We start from the raw sequence: 26,710 nt of genomic DNA on the forward strand, positions 1-26,710 counted from the left end.
TGAGGAGGAGAAAATGGGATATATTCTGTCAATGATTCCCATGGGCTGGGGAGCTGCTGGCTGTCACTGACCTTAGGGAGGGACATTGTTGGGCTGAAGCTGGGTTAGGACAGTTGGCTGGTGTTACTGTGGGTAAACTTCTTCCACATTGCAACAAGCAAAGTATGGAAGTACCAAGGTGAAGGTGCTGTTGAGGAACACACTGTCCATATGTGGCTTCTTTTAGAAGTTCACAGGACTAAAAGTACCAAAATAAAAGAAAGGAGGGAATGATGTGTGTGGCCATAAAACTACCCCAGGCAATTGTGTAAGCACACTTGTATTTATTGCCAAATAGGGGCTGTAGCTTCCAAGGATGGTGTCATAGACACCTGCCAATATGAGCAGCTTTAACTGGAACCCAGAGTTCACAGTGGAGCAGGTGACAGGAGGGAAAATAAAAATGGTCCAGTTTTCAGGCTGCATTCCCTGGGGGGTTATCAAACCCCTGCTACAGGAGCAGGAGTGCTGCCATGCATGCTGCCATCTTCAGTGAGGTCAGGTGGAGATTTTCATCAAGCTGGAATTGGTTTCATTCCCAATAATACTTTGGATGTGGTGCTTTAAAACCTCCCTGGCTACAGGGGCTAGTCCCAGACTTTAAATTGAGCATCTGCTTAGGAGCTTTGTGCTCACCTGCCTGCCAGCACAGCAGCTCCTTTTCCACATGAGCACTGCTGGATCAGCTCAGGTCAGGGAAGAGCTTCTGGCCCTCAGCACTGAAGCTCTGCTGCACTCAGAGGACCTGCCTAACAGAGTGGAGGGTACTGAAGTGGTTGAGATCTTCATGGCCTGTTGTTCTGTCCCAAAGAGAACATGGCTCCTTGTAGCACAGGTAGGGTTTTGGACCTCACACTAGTCCACCTGAGCCCTCTCATCTATTGTGACATAATCATGTTGTGGTATTAATGAGTTTGGTGTCCTCTTGGTGCTGTTCACATGGAACACAGGCTTCTCCAAAATGGCTTTTGCCTGGACTCTGTTGGCACTCTAAAACCAACCCCAGGTGTGCAGCATGGCAGATCAACTGAGTGTACTGCAGCAGAGCTCCTTACCTGACTGAATGGTGCCCACTGAGGCCCACTGGCCATGCCAACATGGAGCTCAGGGCAGGCTGATGGTGGTGCAGCAGTGCAGCTAATGGGGTTACCTGCTAATGGGGTTACCTGCTTCCAGGTCCTGAAGCTGCAGTGTACCTTGGAGTCTCTCTACAGCATTGCGGTGTAGGCATAAGGAAACTGAGATGTGTATTTGGGAATGAGAAGTCTGTTTAATTTGGGCCTGCCCTAATTGCTGGCATGAAATCCTTAATTGTGTCATTAAACTATAAAGATCATCAATATGCTTTGATCTGACAAATAAAGATGCCTTGTATTCAGGATGAGTCACAAATCTGTGAGTCAGGAGAAGCGAATGGATGGCAAATAAATGGCAATAAATGAATAGATTGGAGAGCACAGCATTTTGATGTGACTAATCAAATTGTCTAAAAGGATTGAAGTGTGATGCAAGGCTTTGATGGGAAATCCAAGACGGAGCTTTTTAACTAATACTTTGTTTTTCTTCTTTCTGTACACAGACAACGTTTCCTGTGACTCCATCGCTTGCAACAAGCCCCACAATGGCTTTTAGTCCCTACCTGAGTCATGTTTCTCCTGGGATGGGCTTAGTTCCTGCAGAGCTTTTACCAAATACTCCTGTCCTGGTTTCTGGAAATCCTACTGTTACAGTACCGGGAGGCTCTGCTGGGCAGAAACTGATGCGTACGGATAAACTGGAGGTATTTGGACATCTGATACAATACTGCTGACAGGCATGAACAGGACATGTGCTCCCAGCTGTTGCTCTCTGCTAAAATGACCTGATGCAGCACAGTACAGAGTTGAACTTGCAGCTTTGCTAGCACAGGGCTGCTGCTCTCTGCCAGAGCAGACGCTTTTGCGGGGCCTTTTCCTAAATCCATCCCAAATGGAAATCTGGGAAAACTCACTCCTCTGGTATCCGTGGGTTTTAGAGCAGGGTTAGGATTGTTTTTTGTATGTGATCTGCCATGCTTAAAAAAACCCCAAAAAGCCAATTAGATGGTCTGCTCTTAAATTCTGTTGGGTGGAAGATGTTTTGGAGATAATAGATGGGCTTATTGAGCTTTTACAGAAAACTTTAAGCATTACACTGGTGGGAGTGGAGAGTGTGTGGTGCTGGGAAGACATCTCTCCCTCCCCAGTTGGCTGGACATGCTGGGACTTAACAGTGGAGGAGTTGTAAATGTCTTTCAAAGCCTAAGCAGAGACTCTGCAGGAGATAAGGGCTGAGGACCTGAATTCAGAGGCCCCTGCAGGTGTAAATTATAACACAGGAAGATAGCAGAGAAGGGTGTAATTTCAAAACACATTGTTTTGTGTTATGTACTTTATCTTGCCCTGCTGATGTCTCACCTTTCCCCACACTCAGTCTGATTGCACATTGGTACGTGAGCTACGCCCCTTGCTGTATTATTCAACAACTTCTCTCAGACAAGAAACCTTGCAGTTTTTTTGTGAAACATTTTTGTCTGTCTCTGATGCTTCAGTGGTCATAACTTAGGAGGATCTGCGAGATCCTAGTACAGCTAGTAATTTTGGCAGCACCTTCAAACACATTGCTGTGTAACCAAATGTGCTGTCACGTAATGCCAGGGTCGGGGATTTATTGTGAAGGGCAGGGAGGCTGTTTATGTGAAAGAGGCACTAAGAAAAAGTACTTGTTGCAAATAGCAGTAGCATGTAACATTTAAAATTAAATGTCTTGCCTAAGAGTATGCTCCATAACAAATACATAATCCAGGTGAGACACAAATGGCAGAGTTATTAACATTTAAGCTTTAGAGGCAGGGGAGGAATACTGAGCTGCAAAAGTTTTGTCCAAATGGCATTGATTTTCTGGGGTCACTTTCCATTCTGCACAAATTCTGTACTTCACTTGCATTTGGTAATTGGCCTTATTAATGTTGTGGTTCTTTTCACCTCCTGAAGCAGTTGTGAGTAGAACCACTTGCCCCTGTGTGTGTTGATATATGTGCTACCCCAGATGAGCATGGATTTAGAATATACACATGGCTTAATGTGGCCAACTGAACTGATATTCTGTGTTGAAAATACTGAATGAAAAGTAACTTCATGTTCTGCTCAACAATGTGACTTTCTTTTAAGGTTTGTCGAGAGTTTCAGCGTGGAAATTGCACACGTGGTGAGAATGATTGCCGCTATGCTCACCCTATAGATATTGCAATGATAGACACAAATGAAAATACTGTTACAGTTTGCATGGATTACATCAAAGGTCGATGCTCTAGGGAGAAATGCAAGTACTTTCATCCCCCTGCACACCTGCAAGCCAAAATCAAGGCAGCTCAACACCAGGTGAACCAGACAGCTGCAGCTGCAATGGTAAGTAGAGCTCCTCTCAAGCTGCATTTCCATTGCTAAGGGATTCCACGTGTCATATGTGTCATTTGTGGAAAAGTAGAGAGCTTTGTAAATGGCTGACTAGAGAGCTGTGAGCATGTGCAAAATGCATTCCATCTCTTCATCCTGTCTCTGTGCTCACCACAGCATGAAGCCCTCAGTGGCACAGTACATCTCACCACGTAGGGACGTGGCGCCCAGCCCTGTGATCTGCTGACATGACATTGTGATGTGACATGAATGCAAGTGCAGCAGCACCCAACACCTTCCCTGGCTGAGTCATAGGGGTCAGTTCAGCTTCCTCAATACACAATATATCCTTTTCAGGGAGAACCTGGCCTGTTCTCTGCAAAAAGCAGATGGTATCAGTTGTCTGAGCTTAGCAAACTTGTGTCCACTACCTTTGCCAAGACTTAGTGAAATTACAAGACCCAAAACAAGGGTGACTTCCTGACCTGTTTAATGCTTTGGACCTTGTAGAGATGGTCCCACTTGCATTTTAAGTTGAATTGTGGCTACTTATATCTACATTTCTGAACATGAGTCAAGGAAGTCTCACCAGGTGGCTCCTAGCTCATATAAATGTTTGCCATTCTGTTGAGTTGGGTTTAATGGGACCTGTTAATTCCAGAGATAAGAGAGCTGGGGAGGGAAGAAGAGGCCCTTATCTTATCCATATGCATTAATTCCTGATGTGGGAGGTAAAGAAGGTGAAGGGAAGCTCTTCCCTGTGGTGCCCAATGAAAAGATAAGAAGCAATGGGTACAAATTGAAATTCAGGATATTCCATTTAAACATAAGGAAAAACTTATTTACCAAAGAAAGATCTAGCACTATGACAGGATTCTCCATCCTAGTAGATACTGAGAACCTGTATCTGAACCTGAATGGAGTCTCAATCAAGCTGCTGTAGTTGACCCTGCTTTGAGCAGGGTGTTAGTCTAGCTCATCTCTAGAGGTCCCTTCCATCTCTTCTATGATTTCTTAAAATTTTTCTAATTAATATTAAAAAGGCTCTTGTTTCCTCTTTGATTTAGAATTAAGGCCACTAAAATTTTTCTAAATACCTTTTTCTTTTTTAAAAATAGTAAAGGATGTTGCTTTTAATTCATAATGAAATTTAATGCAGAGCCAGGGCAGTTCTAGAAATTAAACAAGTGCCCTCCTTGTAGCATCAATATTACCTGGAATGTAATTTGAGCAATTAATTTATACTGCAGTATTTATTTGTCCTGCAGAGTTTATTTGTTTCCTTACTGTTTTTATTGTTGTTGAAATAAGAGTCCAGCTCTGTTGAAAAATAACCTTCTGAAATGAAACTCTTGTGTTCTTCACAATTGAATCTTTACTTTTTCACTAATTATCTAGGACACTGCTACTTAACCAAAGCCAATGCATGTTTTATTCATCCAGCTGGCTTCTCTTAAAAATGTAATTAACCCTATTTGTATGCTGTTAACGAGAACCTTTAAAATATTTATTGATGGCTTGTTGCATCACCCCTGCTACCAAAACAGCCTACATTATTCATTGACTCTTCAAGGTTTGATGCATTTACTGTACCTGTTGAGGTGTAAGACTTTATTAAAGGGAAGAAAGGTGCTCCATTTTCTTGGAGGGAAAAACAGATGCCAGGCTATGGGACTGTGTTGTAAAACAGATTTAGAATGACTTCAAATCTAAATTCAGCATTTCTGAGGGACCAGTCCTGCAGTTACTTGATGTGCACAAGTAGCAGCTTTACTCACTCCTGCTTGGCTGAAGTCAGTGCAGCACTGGATGAACTGGGTAAGGCTCTGTCCCCAGTTCAGAACAGCACTTAAGCATGTGCTTGAAGCTCCCTCCTTTTCCAGTGGTCCTTCCCCCTCCACGAGTGCTCTGCTGGCCTCTGCATGGTGTGTAGCTGCAGCATGAGGGCTGGAGCCCAGTCCCTGTGCAGGTGCTGATACCTGAGCACTCCTGCCCTGCCGTGCCAGCTGATGTGACAAAGCTCCAAAGCACGTGTCCTGTGATGACATTTCTTTACTTTTAAACCTTACCGAGGCAAAATAACTGACTTGCCGCTAGGCCAGGTAATTACCCAGCCACCCCATGGTTGTGCATGCCTCGTCTTTTTAATAGATTGTATAACGCATTCACTTTTTAATTTTTTTTTTTCTCTTCGCCTTCCCAAATTGTTGCTCTCTCTTGACGCACCTCTGCTTGCTGTTTTTGTTACTGTGCTTGATCCCCCTCCCCGGCCCATGTCCATCATGTGCTCGCTGCCTGCTAATTAAGACTCAGCCAGCTGTCAGATCACTGAAGCGACCGCTCGAGGCAACCTTTGACCTGGTACTTGGACCTTTCACCTTCTCGCTTTGCACGTAACCATCTTAATCTGCATGAAAGCCTTCTGCTCTTGTCTGTGGTGTTAGTGCCTGGGGAGACTGCCCATCCCAGCCAGAAATGTTCAGTGTGCGTTCAGACATGCCAATCCTGTGCCCCACATACCATCCATTAACGCCTGAGCTTTGCCTCCCGAAGCCTAGATGTGTTTTGGAGACAGTGAATAATCTCAGGGGGAGGCAGCTCTGGCTTTTGAAGTGTTTTTCCAAACGCTGGCAGCTTTGGAAGTCACAAGATGCAATGTTTGAGGGAGAATTTAAGCATTGAGCTCATAAGGTCTGCAGTGTGCTCTGAATTCCAGAGGACTGGGTGGTTACAGGACAGATCCAGTTACTTTTCTTTGTATTCCCAAACATCACAGCCTTGGCTGGCAGTGCTGTGCTGGTTACTGCCCTGCAGAAGAGCATTCTGTGTAATGAGCACTACTGAGATTCAGGGGGAAGAGGGCTAAGTGGCATCCTTGGGGATCTGTGCTGGGAACTGAAGCAGGTGCAGTGTGGGACTTGGCTGTCCCTTCAGCTGGCTCTGTCTGTGGTTCATCCCCCATTCCCCACTGGGATAGTGTCACCAAAGGCACCTTGCTCTGGGTGCCTTTTGCTTCAATCTCAAGCATGGAATCTGCTCCCTGAGCTTCTGCCCGCAAGCTGTCCTCATATATGCTGGCCTTGGTTGTTTTATGACTCAAATAATATGCTTTACTTGGCTTTATGATGCTCATAGTGAGGCAAAAGCTATCCTCCTCACAGTGCTGTCAGTCCTGGCTCCATAGAAGACAACACCTTCCTGTTTTCCCAAAGAATAAGGGACACAATACATTTTAAAAGAAAGAGCTCCTGTTGCCCAGCTATAGCAGGGAGAGGGAAGAGTGAACACATAGGAGCTGTGAAACCATCAAGCTGATGTTGCTTCTCATTCCCAGAGCTAAGGAGGAGAAGCTGATCTTCGCCCCTTCCTCTCCAAAGACTTATTTTTGGGTTAAAGTAGTCAAGAGGCTTCCTTATCAGAGTTTTAGGCAGCAGCAGTAGGAAGCCCTGCTAGGGCCCAGATTCTGGCAGCAGTGGTGGAATGATGCTGTGAATGGCATCACAGCCTCTCACTTGCTCTGCTCACAGCTGACCTGCACAGCTGCCCTCTCCAAGGGCCACCACTCTGAGGAGACACAGTCTGGCAGAGAGTGGGAGAGCCCATAATTGCTCTCCCACTGAACAAACCCTCTGAGAGAAGCTGATTTGTATGAGCCTTCCTGCTCTGACCCATCCAAGGTTGGCAACCACTCGTTAGGATTTGTCACCTCCTCTGAACCCTTCATGGGTGATAAGAGCATGTTTGGTCTTCAGAGGAAACTGCTCACTTGGCTTCTGCTGCTTGCCAGGGAACGAGTGCTTCTGCCCCCTCTCAGATAATTCTGTTTGTCATGCCTGGCAGCAGACCCAGCCCCTCCTTGCTGAGTGCAGAAAGGTGAAAGTGTGATCTGGTCCCAGGAGATAGAGATCTGAGGGGAACTTTGAGGTGCAATTAAATTGTTTGTTGCAAAGATTTAATCCAGTTCTTGTCTTGTAAAAAATAACAAGAGGTTTGTTAACCAGCACGTGGGAAATTCTGACTTTAGCATGAAGTGTGTTTTTATCTGTCAGTCTTGCTGAAGAATTGCTTTCCATGCCATGCAGAGCAGTGGCACAAGTCTCTTTGTTCAGATTCTCATTTGAGCAGGAATGTGGCTTTCCCAGCCTAAAAATGGGAGGCTGCCTGGCATTTAATTAGTGGAAATTGTTAGTTTGGATCGGTGCAGGACTATCACATGGATTCTGAACTGAATTAACCCTTTCACTGGTGCAGATGGCCAGATCCTGCTGCAAAGATTATGTACCCATGTGTGCACACAAACACACAGGGAAAATAATAAAGTCAGGAAAAGTTACTGTCCAGGAGCTGCTGCTGTAGCTGTGGTGGTCAGAGCTTGTCCAGAGGGAAAGCACAAGCAGCTGGATGAGGTAAACTCATCAAGTTCTTTACTAGGAGGGTTTAGTCTAATTCCTCTGCTGGATTGTGACACTGGCTACAGAATTTGGTGGTGAGGAGTGTCTGTTGCCTTTTGTATATCCTGCTTGTAGGATTCCTTCAGAACTAGGACATGGTGCAAGAAAGAAATGTTGTATCCCCTGAAGCTGCTACAATTCCTGCTGGTCCTGGGTGATACAAAAATTGTAGCCTGTGTCAAATGAGACACATTTGTTTTGGGCTGTGTCCTGCCAACTTCCCATGCAGGAGCTGTATGGGCCCAGCTTCATCATGTGCAGTTTTAGATGCCTCTTCAAGGCATTATAGATGGATCTTTCAGTGAGCATGTTCCTGAGGCTCTTACCTCAGCACACAGGCTGGTAAAGGGCTGAAGCCGGATTGTTCTGTGTCCTTGGGCCCTCCTACACCTTGGTATCTAAAATAAGATTGGCTGGCAACAGGAGGAGCCCATGCATCTTCCTGTATCCTGTGGGAACACTCCTGCAGCTGCTGGGGTGGAGGGGATCTGCTTCAAACCAGCAGCAGATCAGGATGGGTTCCTCACTCCCCTGCCCACAGAGCCCACATGAGAGCTGGACATCCCGTGGCACAGGAGCTGCTGCAGAGTGCTTGTTTCTTTAGAACACTCTGGAAATATTGCATTTATTTGTGTTTCTCCACCTGGCTGCTGTTGAGGGAGCAACAGTGAGGCTGCCATAGTTCCGTTCTTTCCCTTGCTCCCAAGGGGCTGTAGCAGGTTAGGAGGGAGGGTGATAGGGTTGTCTGGTGTGTCTTGACATCCCTGGGGCCTGCTGTTATCTCCTCTGACTGCAGTGCTGTGCTTTGGAATTGTCCTGTGATATGCCAGGACAAGACAGCAAGGTCTCAAAGCCTTCAACTGTTCTGCTCTTGGCACTGCCATTGTGGGGTTTGGGCTGGTGACAGCCTTTGGCCAAGAAGCAGGGAGTCAAAAGTCCATTATGTGCCTGGTGCAGTTGCTTTGCTATAATTAGTACATTCTTCTTCTGAGGCAGATTTTGGAAGTGTCTGAAAAGGGTTATTTAGCAATTGGGTACCATAAGGAGCATGAATTTAAGTAGCAAGTTCTTGAGTTGTTCTAAAGCTGTAAAACCTCTGTGATGTACATGAAACTACTCCAGACTGTGTAAGCTGCAGCTCTGTCCTGCGCCTGGAGGAACGTTCATGTAGCCATCATTAAATAGACAAGTTGTAGATAACAGGCAGATTTAACACAGATACCAATGAAAGCTTACCTAGAAATGAAAACTCATACATCATCCTAAAATATGGATCTTAAGTGGAAGATTTTGGTGTGTGTGTCTGAGAATATTGTCCCATCTTTGACTTCTGTCTTTTGGTAGCAGCCAGAAGAAATCTGGGAAAATTAAATCCTGGTGCTGAGAGTGGATGCCCACTAGCATAGGCAAAGGATGTGTGCATGTCTGAGGGCAGTTTTGCAAATGCAATTTCTTCTCATTTTCTTTTTTAATATTAAAACCACCCAAAAGCAACCATGTGAGTAGAGATAGGATGGAGTAATGTTTTGCCTGGAAGTATGTTGCTTAACATTTCTCAGATGAGCAGTCTCCTATAGCAAATTAAAGTGAAACCTGTTTCTAGATGGCGACAAACTGTTGCAAGCTTTCACTTACATTCTGTTGTGTGTTGAACTTCATAATGCTTTAAAATCTCTTTACTTGTGTCCTTCCTTCCGAGTACTGTGTGTTTGTAGCTTTAACCCTTCATTAGCCAAACCTTCTCCATTACCTACCATTCATTTGTGACCTGTTAAAATAACAGTAGGAGTGATAACTCTGTTTTTCAGCCATTGCTTTGCTACATGATACAGACTAACAACTAGTCAGAAATGACCTGATTCTGCATGACTTCCACGTGCGTAAATCTCATTGACGTCAGTGGGAGTGTTACGTGCAAAAGGACTGCGGGGCATAATTAAAAAGGACCCTTTTCTATCACAATGTGGAGAAAAAAGTGTGGTTTCTTACTTGGGTACAATGAAAAGCTGTAAATCATTAGAAACATTCCTGTCTCTTAAGAACCTGACATACTACTTTGCTGTTGAGACATGCTTGGATGAATGATGAGTAACTCACTGAGAAAAGTTCCTGAGTTGGGTTAATGCTTTTTACCAAGTCTGATCATGAAACAGGTTTGACGGGCTGGAAGAAGCCCGGTGGTGTGATAGAATGAAAAGAAGGGATTTGTCAATGGCTTTTTCCACTGTTAATAATGAGTGAGCAGTATTTGACTGATGGAGGCAACCTTCTATAAAGTGGGATCTGGTCCAAATCTGCTGGTGGTGGGCTGTGCCTCTGGTGTGAGCGGTGGAGAATCAGGCCTGGTCTTGACCATGTTGCTCAGCCTCTCTACTAACAAGTGGAAATGCATTTTACTGTGAATGTAAAGTTATGTGTGTAATTGGCAACAGCTACAGCTTTACCATCTGGACACATGGGTTGGCTGCACAGTGTGCATGCTTCCACACATGCACACATACATGTAGGCAGGTGTTGAACCAGAGGCAAGCATCCATTTTTTTTCCATGGTATTTGTTGCTTATGCTAATCTTCTTGGGTTTTCAATAGTCATCTACTATATTTTTCCTGTTTCTTTTGGGGTTTTTAATGCTTGTTGCCTGCAACTGCTCTTTGTAGCATCCTGTCCAGGTGACCACCTCTCCTCTTCCTTTTCCCAGTGCTTTTTTCTCCCTCTGTACCCAAGTCAGTCCTCCTGAAAAGATCCTTAGCATCCCTCCTCTTTCTGGACTCTGCCCCTCCTCCTGGTGCATTCACTAACTGCTTACCTAGTGAAGCTGTTGTTTCACCTCCTACTCGTACTGTGACTTAGCTGCTCTTCTCTTTCCTGTCTTGCTAAGTTGATAGAGTTGCAGGTGATTTGCAGCCAAGACCCCCTGTTATTTATTGCATGCTTGACCTACATCTGGGCCCCTTTATTTACTCCACTTGTCTTTAATGACTCCCTTATCCACAGGCCCTGCCGCCTGGTGCACTTCAACCTTTACCAAAGAGGCCAGCACTTGAAAAAAACAATGGTGCCACCACAGTCTTTAACCCAAGCGTTTTCCACTACCAACAGGCTCTAGCCAACATGCAGTTGCAACAGCCTGCATTCATCCCTACAGGTAAGTGTCTCCTTGCTTTCCCATCATCATGGTTGTTTATTTTATGACCTCGGTGTTCAGCTAATGAGCAGTTTTGTAAGAATCTTTAGCAAAAGAATATTGGTGTGTAGTTTCATGTTAAAAATGGATGAAAAATTAACATCTGTTGTTTGACTTTTTTCCCTTCACCTACCACAATTTAGAGCTTTTCACATGTAAAGATCCTTCTTAGCCCTTTTTGTGTGGTTTGGGGTTTTTTTTAAGCAGTCAAACTAAGAAAAATGTCTGCATGTTTCTTGAATTCATACTTTCTGTTTTTCCTCCTTATGGTTCAACTGGTTAATCCCAAATTAATTCTTTGACTCTTGTGTAGTGCTCTTTTGGACTCATGTTAAAATGTCTATAGACCTCTATGGCTGCTCTTTTGAGGCTGTAGGCACCTCCCTGAGCTTGTATCTCACTGACCTACATATTGCAGCAGCTGTGATGTTTATAGAGGGAATGGTTAGTCTTTAGTAAATACAAATTATATAATCCTCTTTAAAGGCATATATTTCCCTCTTCCTTGTCTTTTGACTAGTACAATACCCTAAGCTTTTTAAAAGCAATTTAACTCCCAGCTTTTATTGTACCTTTAAGGTCTCAGAGTTAAATTGAAAGATGCAGTTCAGTATTCTTATAGAACTGGAAATATTAATGTGGCAGATGTGACTGTCTTCTGACTGGCCAATTAACTGCAGCCAAATGGAAAACAAAACCTGCTTGGAGTGGAAAGTATTATAAGTGGCTGAATTAGGAATATTTCAGATAGCTCGTATTTTAGTATCATTATTATCATTCAGCGTCCCATAGGAAAATTAATGCCCTGTGTTTTTAATGTTTAATGCTGTATTTACTTGTCAGATGATGCTTACAAAAATACACAGAGTGTTTCTCTGGGCTGACCCCTGGAGGTGAACACACAGTGGACTTGCACCTTGGCACTGTTGTTCTTTGGGGTCAGGGGAAAAGCTTTAGAGACAATCTGGTCCTGAGAGCAAGGTGGACTGTGGGTCCAGGGGGCAGGGACCTAAACCCTGTGCTCATATAGCCTTTCTGTTATGAGAGCCCTTGGAAACACTCAGAACTCAGCAGCTACCAAGATGTTCTTCCAGGGAAGCAGAATCTCATGCAGAGAGATGGAGCAGTAGCCATTTACCTTGTGCTCTGCAAAACCTTGGAAAGGCTGGGCTGAGCTGACCTTAGCACAGCTCTGACAGGTGCCAAGTGAAATACTTCTTCAGGAAACAGGGACACCTTGGGGAATGCCAAGTCCCCAGCTGGCTACACACTGCTCCTCCTCAAGGTCACAGTTGCCAAACTTGACATTAGGACAGGAGTTTCTGATGGAGCACCATAAATCAGCTGTGCCCAGCCCTCGCTGCGCTGGTACTGAGATCATGGCAATGAAATTACACACAGGGCTGATGCATAACAGGGCTGCTTACTGGCAACTGCTCTGTCTGAAGACATTAATGCTGGGCAGAGCAGCAAATTTCCAGTCAGAGAACGGTCTGTGATGAATTTATGTTACACATCAGGCTCCAGCTCTGGGCTCAGCCTTGGCAGTGCTCAGGGAGCAAAGCAGAGGGGTGGCACGTCGCAGCTCTCGCTGTGGGGAGGGGAAGGGAGCAGTTGCTTTTCTTAGTATCTCCTGTTCAGTTGTTGAGAGATCAGCATCATGGGTTGCCATGGCAGGGGGGAGTCAGGCTGTCTCTTGAAAATTGCATCACCACTGCAATTTTTTCAAGTCCAGAAAAATAAGTGCCTCTTTCAGCTTAAACTAGAGACTTTGAATCACGATCCCTGGTTGCGGGAGTAAATTGCTTTTGGAAAGTCAATTTTAACATGAGTGTGACATTCTTCTAAGGGCAATTTGTTTTCTGTTGACACGATCAGAAAGAAATCATCATACCCAATACCCAAAAAATCCCAAACAACCCTGATTTCTGGGATCAATCATATCATTTAATACCAAGGTGGGAGGAGTTTTTTCGCTATTACGCAAGAATTAAAGAATTAATTTGGTTTGCTATGATCTCTTTAAACTGAGTTTAAACTATTGATATACCAATATGCAGAATCTGGTTGCATGTGCTTAAATACTGAATGCTGCAAAGAGAATACCTGCTTTTTAGTTAAAGTGATATCTAACACTGAAGCTTCACTAATGAAATATCCCTTTTGTTCATCTTTCCACGCTTCAATGCATGGTGTGCAGGGTCAGTTCTGTGCATGACACCCACTGCAAGCGTTGGTAGGTTTTTCTACACAAACTTCTCAACTTTTCCTAATCTGAAAGAGACTGCAAGTTAGTATGCATCAGTGAGAACCTGGGTGGCTGAATGGTGTGACTGTCTATCCACTGTCTTCTTTAAGGCTTAAATGGTTGTATCCCTTTTAATTTCTGTGCAGTGCAGTGTTTCATGTGACTTACAATAAGAGAATCCAAGGTGATGTGCTCCCACCCCTATTTAGTTCTGCTTCAGAGACAAGAATCTGTCACTTAAATGTCTTTACAACCCATTTAAGTCATCTGACACAAGGAAATAGAAGTGGGAGGATCCTGTTGGCTTATTTTTGTTTTATTTTGTATCAAGCAACAGGCGGACTTAAGTTTGGATTTTTAGTTGTCCTTCTGAGGATATTTTAGGAGAATGTTTTAACAAGGTGCTAAGGAGGAGCACATCTGGGGTCAGCCCCTCTGCCAGAGCAGGGTGCTGCCTGTACAGTGAGAGAAGCAGGGTTTGGACCATGGACTGGCTGGAGAGTCATCTCTGTAGGACAGTGTTAGGTGTGCAGGTACAGGAGAGCATAGGGAGGTACCACTGCAGGTGCATGTGGGATAAAGGGAGGCAGGATGTGCTCATTAGTGCTGCAGGGATCCACTCTGTTCAGGCTCAGCATCTGGGTCTTGATGAAACCTCTGCAGGCCTTTGAGAACCTTCCCCTCTTGTCTACAGCTGCTGGGCACAGGAGGGCAGGTGAAAGCTGAGCTTTCATCCTCTAGCCAAGGTTATGCAAGACTACCAGCATCCAGGTGTGTGCCTGCTTTAGCCAGAGGGAGAGAGGCAGGAGCCCTGGGGGGGTGCAAGGCTTTCCGAGAGCAGGTCTGGAAGCTCTGGCATGAATGGCTAAACACTCTGCTCTTGAACTTGCCTATCCCTGTAGTACAGGGAGGACACATTGCTTGCATGATGGGGAGCTGAGTCCCTCAAATGCACCTCTGCCTGTAGGAAACCCCAACCCACACGTTCCAACATCTCGTGGCCGGAGCGTTCCCAGCCACAGGCACACGCTCCTTCCCTGCTGGGGCTGGCCGTGCTGCTGGGGTGGAGGGGAAGGCAAGTCTGCTTCCCCACCGCATGTTTGTGGGGATGGCTGGGCCTTCCTCTGGGCTCCTCGACCCCACAAATCCCCCTTGGGTGTGGGGGATGCCCGTGTGTGCACCAGAGCATCCCTTCCAGCACTGCGCTCTGCAGGACGTGCAGCTTCAGGAGGCTGCCAAGCTCCCTGCTGCCATGTTGTCCTTTCGGATGCTCTTCCTGCGAATTGTAGCTGTTCAGATGCATTTGTGTATTTTCCCCCTCTCTGTCCCTTCCCCTCTCCATCCCCCCACCCTGCAAGAGGGGAGTTTTGCCAAATCCTATAGAATTAGGGTGGAAAGGGAGCATGCTGAATTTGTACGGAGAGAGCTCAGTCTGCCAGCCGCTCGTTTGCCGTGCCTCCAGCTCTGTCCCGTGCCAAAACATTGTCCCTGCTAGAGAGAGGCGAGAAAACCTGGTGAAAGGGCTGCGGCAGCCGCTGCAAAGTGCATCATGTACCTCTGGTTGCTGGCGGGGACGGGGTGGGGAGGGAAGGGGACAAGCTTTCCCAGGCGGGCGGGAGGGTGCGCTTGCCAAAATGTCCCCACCCAAAGGAACGTGCACTGGCTGTGTCTAACTCCCCACGGGTGCGAGCTGACGTGGGCTTTTGCTAGCACACCCATCCTCTCCCCCCTTTGGAAATTTGGCCCTCGGAGTCTAATACATCATTGTTCTGCTTATAAATGTACTAAGTGTTGAGAATGTTTTGGTTTTTTCCTTAATTATAATTGTAATTGGCTTTTCCCCTTCTCTCTTGTTTATTTTTTTTCCCAACGCTGTCTTGCTTTGCACTGTGATTGCATGCTGCGCCCCGATGTGTCCTTCATGACGATGTCACATGGCTTGTTGCTGTGATTCCTGCCACGCCCCCAAATCCACCACATGTTGCCATGGTTACATAAAACCAACCAAACAAACAAAATATATATACGCTCCACCCTCCTGTATGTCGCTTCCATGGTTCCCTTCCGAAAGTGCCCATGATGCACGGTGCTACGCCCACCACTGTGTCTGCAGCAACAACTCCTGCCACCAGCGTCCCCTTCGCTGCAACAGCTACCGCCAATCAGGTTTGGCCCTTTCAATGGCTTTCTTTCACGTGTTCAGATCTTGAGGACCGGGCGAGGGCTGGATCCCGCGCGGGGTCCGTCCCGCAGAGGCAGCGTGTGCGTGTGTGCGAGCGTGAGGCCGGGGATGGAGAGGGGCCGCTCCCGCCTGCCCGGCCGGAGCGTAGGGATGGGCGATTGGCAGGGCCGCGGGCTCTCCTCCAAAACCACACCTCCCCCCGGCTCCTCCAAACACAACCTGCCGAGCGTGGAGTCACGCAAGACCTGCAGCGCTTCTGCTTTCAGTCTCAAGCAGAAATACCACCCCGAGCATCCTTCCCTGTGGTATTTTGGCTTGTTCTCTCTTGGCTGGAAAGTGGAAGTGGAAATATAAAGTGGCTTTCCCCCACCACCACAAAATTGGACTCTAAAAACTACCAAAAAATCCCCAAAAAACCAAAAATCGGGGGTGAGACTGTGAAAAGTTTTTTTTATGCCAATAGCATGTCACCCATCCCTACAGAGAGGACTCTGGATGTGCAGTACGTGCCATTGTAGCACTGCCATAAGTGTACAGGATTCCATGCATGTGTGCCAAGCCATAATTCTCTCCAAAACTTTCCTCTGAAGATACTGAGTGTGATGGCTGCTTCTGCACCAGTCCTGAACTGTATATGCACAACCTGTCCTAGTGATGCGTCCTGATAATTTGGTGTGACACAGCTTCTCCCAGTTAGACCAGAGACATTTCAAACACTTTTCAAAAAATTTTTCCCCCAGGACTAATTTTAGCATTTTTTATTTGTCATGCTCTCAGGTTTAGAGCTATTGCAAAGGAATTGGGATGTCACTTTGCTCTGTAGGAGGCTGTTATCCATGCTGAATACTAGTAATATCTCTGGGGTCATCCTCTAGGCTTTTGCTGGTGTGAGGTCATGAGGATTTCAGTAGGAGTTTTGCCTGCATAAGTCCTAGGCAGTGTTTTACTGCTCGCAGTAGGAATTGCCAGTCTTTTTCTGTGCTTTGTTGTTATTTTCAGGTAGAGCAGGTCTTACTCAGACTTGTATTGGTCATGAGAGGAAAGCAGAAATTGCTGTGCAGCGTTGCTCTGTGGCTGTGTGAGTCCTGTTTGAGCCAGATAGTTTCAGGGCATTTCTGTTTTACTTGTAGTCTATGGAGTTCAAATCCCAGTACAATCGCCAGGTACTCCACAAGGCATCAGTAGTGGTGCAGCTACATTGTTCTTTAAGTGTAGCAAAATAAAGACTTGGGAGTGGATCCTGTTTTATAAGACACTGATGTACATATTAATCTAATGCTGAAGACAGAATGAACAGCCTGATTTCAAGGCAATGTTTTAATGTGTTGTGTTCTTTATTTTTTTTGCTGTAGATATCCCAGTTATCAGTAGATGAACTGAGTAGCAGCATGTTTGTTTCACAGATGTAGAAGTTCCCGATAGAACAGTAAGTTCCTTTTTGGTATTTCTCTTTATGGTGAATTGATTTGTACATGGGCACTGCATCCCTTAAGCACAGGGCTGGCTCAGGCAGAGGGACTGAGCCCATGGGACCCCATTGGCTTCATGCTCTGCTGACTCAACAGGAATTCAGCTGCTGCAGCACAGACACAGACCAGCCCTGTGGTGTATAATGAGTTTCCTTTGTCTCGGGTACTTGTGTTGTGGTGGTCACAGCCTCCCTGTGCATCCCCCAGCCCCATGGCTCTGTTTACATGGCTCTGCACAGCTCCCAGCTGCCTGCAGATACCTCAGGGATTTGCAGTGCTGATGGCAGAGACTGCTCTGGTAATGAGTCAGCTGAAAAGGTGTAACTTCTCTTTTGCTGTTAGTGACATATTTTCTTTCCTGGGGTAAGCAGGATTGGGTCAGCAGCAGCTGCTGTGCATCTGCAAGGCTGGCTCAGTCTGGGCAGAACTCTGCTGGTCTGCTGCAGAGAGGGCCTGCCTCATGGTGGGTTGGAGACCAGAATGAATGTCATGAGCAACATAGTCTTCACCCCATCTGCAGATCCTGGGCTTCCCTAGGATGATAGTTTTCTCTGAGGGGAGTGATGGAGGAATTTGTCCTTGGAGTTACAGAGTACTATTTCACAGCCATAGCAGCAGTGTCATTTTTCCATTGCTTTTCTTTGTGAATTTTAGCTGATGTTCATGAGCTAAAATCTCTGGGTAGTTTCAGTTCTTGGCTGTGTTTTTTTACCTCAAGAGACTTCAGCCAATTTAACAAGAGGTCTTTCTCAAAGCAGCCATTTCGTATATGCAGATATGCAAACCCATTTCTTCCTTAGGTCACATATTACAGGCAATAAAATACTGGAAATTAATTTGGCAGTCAATTCAGTGATGATATCTATTAGCAATCAACAGAAGCTACTTTCTCAGTGGTGGCCCTTATCTCTGCTGACCTTAATTAAATACCATGTGTATACATGACCTGCTGACTGTGGCTGTGGACCCTGTTCATGAGGGGTGAAACCAAGCTTGTCCACATTAGTGAAAATGTTCAGCTTAGACTGTACTGCTGTTCCAAATGGCAGACGGACATGACATGTTAACCCATTTCCATAACATGTGTAAAACAGCCTGTACACCCAATAAGGAGATCATTTGATTGGAAGAGCTTCATCTTGAATGTTTTCAGCATTTTTTCAGGAGACTTTCCCTTAGTGGGGCTTTGGTAACTGAAGCCCTTGCTGCTCTGACAGTTGTTTTTCTTTCCCTCCATGGTTGAAGTAGTCCTGGTAGCCAGCCTGATTGGTCTAGCTCTGCAGGAGATAAGTTGTTGGGTTCTTCAGTGGAAGATTTTCATGAGTACATCACAAAGAGAAAATTTGCTCCCAGAAGAGGGGCCCTGAGCATAGGGTTTCTGTGTCAGTGTTTGATCTCTGGGCTCAGTCGCCTAAATCCTTAGGATCAGATTTAATGTGACTGTCTAAAGGAAACAAGAGCTAACACAGATCAGAGATTCCTTTGGCCCTCTCCTTAGCCACCCTCTACTTGGCATCCCATCCAAAAATCAAGACTATTATTTGTTCACTTCCCTCTTTCACTATTCGCCCTGTCATTGTGTGAAAAAGAGAGAAGTGCAGATTAAGAGGATGCCAAGTATGTTACTGACAATTTCTCCCTACATCAGAAAATTAATGGAATAAAATGTCTGTCTGCAACACACTAATGACAACTTCTTGGGCAACACATTGAGGATGTAAATGTATTAGAATGACTTTTAAAATATAGATGTATTAACTTCTCACTATTTCTTCGTTGTTTTTTTCTTTCCCCTGCAGCAGACCATGTTGAAATTCTGAACAGTAAAATTATGGAGCACCAGGACTTCTTGGTGGGAAGCTGCGCATGGCCTTTCTGTATATATTCCCCTCTTCCCTCTATCATTCTCCACCACCTCTACAGTAAGCCTGTTGCAGCCTACATGTTAACCAAAAACTGATCAATGGGAATGTCAAAAAAAAAAAGAAAAAAAAAAGCACTATAGAAACAATTAACAAACAGCGCTCTGTTATATGAGATATACAAGTAGGAAATTATAATAGACTTTTATAACACATTACTTTAACACACTTAATCATTTTATGACTACCATCATGATAAGTGCATCTGCACAGCGGACTGTTGGTTTACTGTATACTATCGATGGATAAATGTTTGTCTTGTTTTTAAAGTGTTATCTTACTGTTTTGTTTACATCATAGTCTATTGATTTGTTTTAAAGTGTACATCATTATCAAGTATACTCAATACCATTTTTTCATTATTGTTATGTCTTAAGTTTTCATATACTGTAGGTTTTATGGGGTTTTGTTTGTTTTTTACTAAAAATGTTATTGTGGGAAACAGGAATTATGTGCTTGAAAAACACGACACAGAATGTTCTGCCCTTTGCTGGATTTTGCTGTTAATGTCAGCTAAAGTTGCTTATGTTAAATGCTCCTTTTATCATTTAAAACTTGCCTTCAGATAGTCTCCAAATTTTTAGTACAAGTGATGTGAAAAGACAGCTATCATTTTAGTCCAGTTCAGGGTTCTTCTTTCAATACAATGAGCTGATTCTGGAAACTTTTGGGGAAAAAAAACAAACACAAAAGCCCAGGCTCAGTAAGGGGACAGGAACAATTTTCTCAGACAGGGGTAAGCATCAAGGGATTTCTGCAGCTCTGTTGTCCATTGAAGTGCATTCTCAGCTGCAAACGGCGCACAATCTCTCTCGCTGTTCTCATGGTGCAGTTGAAGCAAACAACAAAAAAATGGTGGTGGAGTGAGACGGCTTCAGTTGGGCAAAAGCTCATTGCATTGGAGAGGAGCAGGTGCCAGCCCTTGGCTGGGGAGGGCCCAGGGCCGTAGCTCAGCCCAGGCTGGGCAGCACCGAGCCCTGGGCTTGTCTCCACCAAGCATGCTGAAACATTTTGGCCTGAAATCTTATATGTGTCTCTTGTTGAAATTTTGTCAGCATGCCCCATTTATTTAATCACAATTTTCCGTAAGTGGGTGATTATTTCCCCCATCCCTGTAATCTGTGGCCCTTTAAAGCAAACACAGAAGTAACAAAGCAGCAAAAAGCTCAGCATAAGCTTTCTGCTGAAGATAAACATTTGTCTTAATGGAGTTCCTGTCGGTCAGTGGATTTATTTTGGCACCTTCTACTTGATCAAGAGCAATGTTTGTTGCACAACAAGGGCTAGTTCTCAATACCTCCTTTTCATACGCACGAATAAAACCATTTCAGCCCGTGCACCCTGGACAGCCCCGCCTGTCGTGATGCTGCGTTGCTGAACAATCTGGCTGCAGAAATGCATTTTGGTTGAGGATCCCGCCAAATTCATCCCTATCATAGCTCTACAGTATCATTGGCATTGTGGAAGAGGTGGATTTGCTGCTGTAAATCCACAAACTCCATACAGAGAGAATCAAGCAAGAGGCCAGCTCACAGTGTCTGGAGGAGTGACCACCCTGAGCTCAGAGTGGTCCTGTAGAGTGCCAAATTCAGACACCAGATTTTCTTCTCTTTTCCCAGTTCCTTGGCCTTGGTTAGATATTCCTTGTTCTCCCTCCTGCAGTATGAGCACAGACAGTTTGCTGGATGTGTCTCCATGGGCCATGAGTGATGGTGGCACACCCAGGGCGCAGCCTGTGAGCCCAGGGCAGGCTCTGACCATCTGCCCGTGGAGACTCACTCATAGCATGAATCTTTGAGGAGCCCAGTTCATTAAGGCTTTGAGGAATCTTTTTGTTCAATTCAGCAGACTTTGAACCAAACTCTGATAGAAAGGGGAAAAAAACATCCCCCCAAGACCTCTTTTATGGACCCTGAGTTTTGACGGTCGCTTGTGTCCGTGGATGTTCCCCAGCCATCTGTGCTCACAAGCAGAGGGGTGAAATCAGTGACTCTCATTTGTATTGGTGACCACATACCTGTTCTTTTCACCACTGTGTTTCTGTTTCCCAAAACCATAACATTGTTAGTGGAAAAAGTGGATTTGAGTACTTCCTGTTTGAAATTATTTGTGTATCAAAAATGGGTTTTGCACAACCTGTGCCAGTGCCTCAACAAAGAACAGAGCTGATCTTCTTAAGCCAGAAAGGATGCATTCAAGCTTGTATGGCTTTATGAGTTCAAGGAGGTTGAAATTTTTTCAGTGCTAAATGGATTTTTGTATATCTTGAAACTTTGATGTAACCTCCTATTTTATTTATCGACTTAAACATCTGGCATAGATGTGCATAGAATGTAAACCTAGAATACAGCTGTTTTCATGTCACATTTAAAGCACTGAAAAAAAAGGCGTTTAAGGATTATTTTTTATTAAAGAGGTCCAATGAGGGATGTTCAGGGTAGTTATATTAGGTGCCACAACAGTTTTTATATTGCTGGCAAATTTAGAGTTAATTTGTAAATGAGTTTAAGGAAAGAAAAGCTTGAAGCACTAAACTTCACCAAATTCAAAACAATCTCGGCAAAAATGCCATTTTGAGGTAGCACTATTTAAACTAGTTGTGCAATGACTTGCTCTAATTTTCTTTGTTCAAGAAAGAAAAGAAAAAAAAACAGTCGCCAGACTATAAATTTCCTAAATAGACTATTACAAAGTCACCGAGCTAGTTAGTGACTCTAAACAAATGTCATAAAAGCATGAATATCATCCTTTATTTGACAAGAGATGTATGTAAGTTTGTTTAAATCAATATAATTTTAGTGACATTTTTATAAGCTTCCCACTTTCCATGAACCTATATTTTTTATTTATCCAAAGTTATTTCTCTTTGTCCATTTCTCTCAGCCTTATGCAAACAATATGCAAGAAATGCTGAAACTTGGATAAAACGGGTCATGCAGAGGGAAAATGAAAGCTGAGATTGATCATTTTCACGAAAAAAGGTTGTTAGTAGTTTCAATAAAAAGTACTACTACTAAACTGTAACATAAGCAGACAATAAAAGAGGGATTTAAAATAAAATGGATTCGTAAAACTATTAAGATTATTTTTGTTAAATACAGTGTTTTTAGTAATTTGGAACATGATTTCACAATCAGCCGTGTTTTTTAGTTGGAAATTTTTAGCTGATGATTTTTGACTGTGTATTTTTGCATCGCAACGTTCTAGAAGCCGTTACCTCCCCGGGCAGCCCGCGCCGCTTCCCGACGCGCTCCTCCCGCGGCGCTGGGGCTGGGCTGGGGTCCCGCTGCTGCCGCTCCTGCTGCTCCTCCCGCTGTCCCCTGCAGCGGGGACCCCGCGGGGCCGGCACCGCAGCCGGGGGCACCTCGGTGGCGCAGGTGGCCGGAGCAGGACACGGTGACGTCCCCTGGCCCGGCCGGGGCTGGCGCTGGCACGCGGTAGGAGTAGCTCTAGGACACGCCGGGTACACAAGGATTGAGAAACTGGAGTCCTCGTTTTGTTTATCCCTTGTACATTTCACAGACATGAAAATTGAAAAAGGTGAAATTTATGAGGAAAATCTAATTTCCCATTCCTGTTGAATGGATTTAGTTTGATATTGACCTGATTTTACCATGTGCCTGTTGAAGGCCTTAGAGTATATACTGTATGTTAAAGACTGTAATAACTTTAAAAAAAAATAGTTGATAGCCTAATCCAAATGTAAATAGAGCTACAACTCATTGTTACTAGGCTACAACGCATTAATTCATGTCATATATTTTCATTTCTCTACCATTAGTTTTTAAGGTTTTCATTATTGCTTTTTTTGATATCTTTAGTAACTAATGAATTTAATTTTGAAGGAGAGTTAGAGAAAGTTTAAAATTTTTAATACATGTATTCAGCCCATTTAGTTATATTCTAAACCAACACTGAAGCATGGTAAGGTATAGAATACAGTCCATAACTAGTTTGTATAGTTTACAGTTTAAGAACAAAATTAACTTTGTATGTAACTCCTACAATGATAGATTCATTGTTAACTAATTATATTAAGTTGTTGTTGCTATGGCAACAAAACTACAACATGGCTACCTTTGTATACATTATTTGTGAAATTTTCACATGTAAATTAAAAGTGATGTGTAACAGTATGAGCTTGTTAAAGGTACAGTTCGATACTGTCAGATAAAGATATGATTGAATATTTTTAAAATCCCAAAGTCCCATGTGAACGCTGAATTTGTGTCTTTAAGGTCACTTTTTCAGTCAAGAAGTTTACAACACATGGATTTAGAGTCAGGTTTTATAGCTTGTAGAAATTGTTGTGTGGCAAGGGTTATTCCACAGTATTTTCACTTGGGGAACACAGCAGCCTGTATTTACAGCGTAGTGACCGGTCTTGCTTTCATTTCACATCCATTCACACAGTGGCAATTCAGAATTAATCAGTTTCAGTACTGTAGCTTTGCCTGCAATTTTCTTTTCTCCAGAAATTGAACACTCACACGATTACGTTACGATCAGGGCTAAATAATTAAGCATATAACTATTTTAATACTAATTTATATTAGCAAAAACTGTACATAAGAAAAAAAATATTGTGGAATGACCCCGTAACAGTGTTGAAGATACAAATATGCTGCAGTTAAACTGATTCAGTTAGTGTACGAATGTGTGAGACACACCTTTTTTGCACTTATGTACATAGTCCACGAAAGAAATCCTTGGAACTTATTTTGAATATAAAAAGTCTGTAATAATACAGGAAAAGTTTGTAAAAGAGATAGGTATTACTAAGGCTTTGAAAAGGAGGAGTTTTTTGCTATAAAACTTATCTGAAAGCATGATGTTGCTTTGCTGTTGTAAAAGCTTTGTAGTTTGCCATAGCTTATTATACAGCAGACTGATAACAGGTCAGCTCCAACCTGCAGCACAGAGAATGGGAAACGGTGTGGAATTAATTAGTAAGGTCACTAGCAAAGATTCAAATTACTTTTTTTAATCAGCCTACATTTTCAAACACACCCCAGGTCATGTTTCTGATAGGTTGTGTTCTCGGTGAATCCTATTAGGACTGGTAGGTCCGTGGCAGCACACACACATTTTTCCTAGCACCTAATCCTATTTCTGTCTTGAAGTGTTTATCTGTGGGAGGTGACTGTCATTGTGGTGAGTGTTTTAAATCCCAGAGTGAATTTGAAATGTCACAACTTCTTGATTTTTATTTTTTTTAACCTTTTGGGGCAAGGTAACAAAACAGAAGGAGCTGGTGAACCATAGATGGGCAGGGATGGGTTGGGATTGTCTGGGACCAGTTCTTTGTGCTGTGTGACAGCCATGGTGTGATTTGAGAGGCACAAGGTAGTGCTGCTGGGACAGGGAGGTGGAGGCTGGTGGCAGTGTGGCCGGCTGGGTGCTCCAGGCTGGGACTAACAAGCCCCTTTGAGTTGCCACCAAAGGAGAGCAAAGCTGTGGGTCCTCAGTGAGCAGCCTCTTGCTCCTGTTTGTGTTGGTACTGCTGGGACTCCGCAGTGCTGGGGGATTTTGGAGCAGCTGAAGTGCCTGTGTTGACCCATTTATTTTTGATTGGAACAAGCTTTGGTTTTTGTTGGATTTCTTTTATGTTCTTTTTTTTTTTTTTCTGCAAAACCCAAGCCCCAGTTTTGCTTCAGAAAAGTAACTGGTTTTGCCATGAGTCTGGTCCTGACTCGAGCAGTGAGGGGCAAGTCCCCCAGAGCAGAATGGTGGGAGGTGGCATCCAGTGTGACTGTCACCCTTTGGTGGATGCCCCAGGGCTGGGGGCTGAGCTGCTGCTGCCAAGCACAAGAGCTGTTCCTTGGCCAGCATTCCCAACCCCTGGCAATGCCAGCGTGTGCCCAGCCAGCCCACTCTGCACCACAGGGCTGTGCAAGTGGTGGTTTGCTGAATTGGAACAGCCCCAGGGTCTTTAAAATGAGGAAAAATCAGATGTTGCTTCTCTCCGTGGTGTTATGTAATAACCTAGATTTTAATACAAAATAATCAGCTAGTTCAAGCCACCACACGATTATGGCTTCCCTTTGCCATCATCAGTTTCTATAATCAAGTTCTTTCTCATTTCTAGGATTATGAGAGAAAAAAATATTTTGCACTATGTGAAATGAATCATAGCTGGTCAAACTTTGTCGGGGTATGAGCATGATCATGACAACACTGCTAAAATCTTTGCTAGTGATCTTTACTGACATCCTCTATCATCAAAAATAACTCTATATGCCTCTCAAAGGAGATATTTAAACATGCAAAATAACACAACTGTTAAATAAAATGAAGTTATTTTTCCAAACACACAACAGAGAGAATTACCTGACACCGAATTACAAGGTTCCAGTTCTTTATTACTGTACACAGATGCTATTTGATAGTGGTGGAAGCCAAATGATTTTGTTGCCATGGCTTTTGTATCCTAGCAGATGAGGGGATGATAAGACCATTCTTAGATTGGATTATGGGATTTTTTTTTTTTCTTTCCAATTAGCTTTGTTTTATTTTTTTTTTAGATCATGAAAATGAACCGACTCCTCACCCTTTATTACATCACCTGACAAAAGATCACTATTTTTTTTTATAAATAGAGAATTGTATTTTAGGCAATCACTAAAATCAAAGAGAGAATGTTCTCCTAAATTGTCAATTTTTAATTTAAATATATAAAAACATTTATACTGTACTGTGTAAAGTAGATCTTTGAAGCACATTCTTCTTTTCATAGGCATTTCTGGTAAAACAATGTAAGGGAAACATTAGATATCAATTTAATGGAATAGTTTAGAAAATATATACAAATGATTACACTTAGCCCTGTGGAATTGTAAGAAATTAAAATATCATTGGATCCAGACAGGCGTAGGTTAATGCAGTATTTCAGTTCCATAACAGGATAGTTCATTCCCTCAACTGCTACCAACAGGGTGTACGCTTTGAATTTATGTTTCTTTTTGCCACATTATATTGCTGTAGTGCTTGTACGTGCTTTAGAAATGTGCATAATGCTACTCATTTTAGTATGTTACTTCTATATTGTTATTGTTTATTTTTTGATCTTTTAATAAAGTGTATAAAATTCTTGGTTATGTTTTTTATGGATCCATATCTACACATTAATAGGAGTTTACTTTAAAAACTTTTCAAGTTCCAGTTTATTAGTCCCGAACTTCAAAGTTTCTGATGTAAAAATAATAACTAATGAATTTGAATCAATGTTATATCTGAAGTGTAGATCAACAGAATAAATTTCTTTCCAGAAAATACATTCAGTATTTTGAATTCTGTAGCCAGTGCCTCCTTTTTACTGGATGCATTTGGCCTATCATATTAAAGTTACTAACACAAGACAGACATTTGTATTTTAGAAAAATAAAAAGTAAAACTTTCCAGATGCTGCCTTTTGGTTTCTCTCGTGCCTTAGACCTTTGGAGACACATGTGATGTGGTCTGCTTGGCTTGTGTTTTTCCATGCTTCCTTTCTGACCCTGTGATGCGATTAGAGAGGAGATCAGAGCTGTGCATTTGAAGATAACTGTGAAGAATGAATCAACTCCCATTCGAAGGCTTTTGTAGAACAGTGGTGTGTGTATTAATTTTTCTCTTTCAGCATTTGTGTCAGATGCCATTTTGAATGTCCCAGTGCAATAATACAGCAGTGAGCTCCCCTTTGGCAGCAGCCTGGATTCCCCAGCTCTCTTCCAAGTGCCCAGCACGTCCCAGGCTGCCCGGCCAGCACAAACTGGGGCTGCCTCTCACCATGGTCTGGAGCCACCCTGGCTGAGCTGAGTCT

The 26,710-nt window shown here is 43.7% G+C and overlaps 1 protein-coding gene across 4 annotated transcripts in view; it reads left to right on the forward strand.

The window, feature by feature from the left end:
• Positions 1-26,311, forward strand: part of MBNL3 (muscleblind like splicing regulator 3) — a 91,615-nt gene extending 65,304 nt beyond the window's left edge. For 2 of the 4 annotated variants that reach the window (XM_059483023.1, XM_059483020.1), the window contains exons 3-9: positions 1,619-1,819; positions 3,228-3,464; positions 10,899-11,049; positions 13,289-13,324; positions 15,408-15,502; positions 16,871-16,944; positions 18,787-26,311. In XM_059483023.1, coding sequence (XP_059339006.1) covers positions 1,619-1,819; positions 3,228-3,464; positions 10,899-11,049; positions 13,289-13,324; positions 15,408-15,502; positions 16,871-16,927 — 777 coding nt within the window. In that variant the 3' untranslated portion in view covers positions 16,928-16,944; positions 18,787-26,311. The remainder of the gene's footprint in view (positions 1-1,618; positions 1,820-3,227; positions 3,465-10,898; positions 11,050-13,288; positions 13,325-15,407; positions 15,503-16,870; positions 16,945-18,786) is intronic. The other 2 variants (XM_059483022.1, XR_009419488.1) reach the window with 2 other exon arrangements.
• The last annotated feature ends 399 nt before the right edge of the window (positions 26,312-26,710 follow it).

Source organism: Ammospiza nelsoni, chromosome 15, assembly GCF_027579445.1.
Source record: "Ammospiza nelsoni isolate bAmmNel1 chromosome 15, bAmmNel1.pri, whole genome shotgun sequence".
NCBI classification, from domain to species: Eukaryota; Metazoa; Chordata; class Aves; order Passeriformes; family Passerellidae; genus Ammospiza; species Ammospiza nelsoni.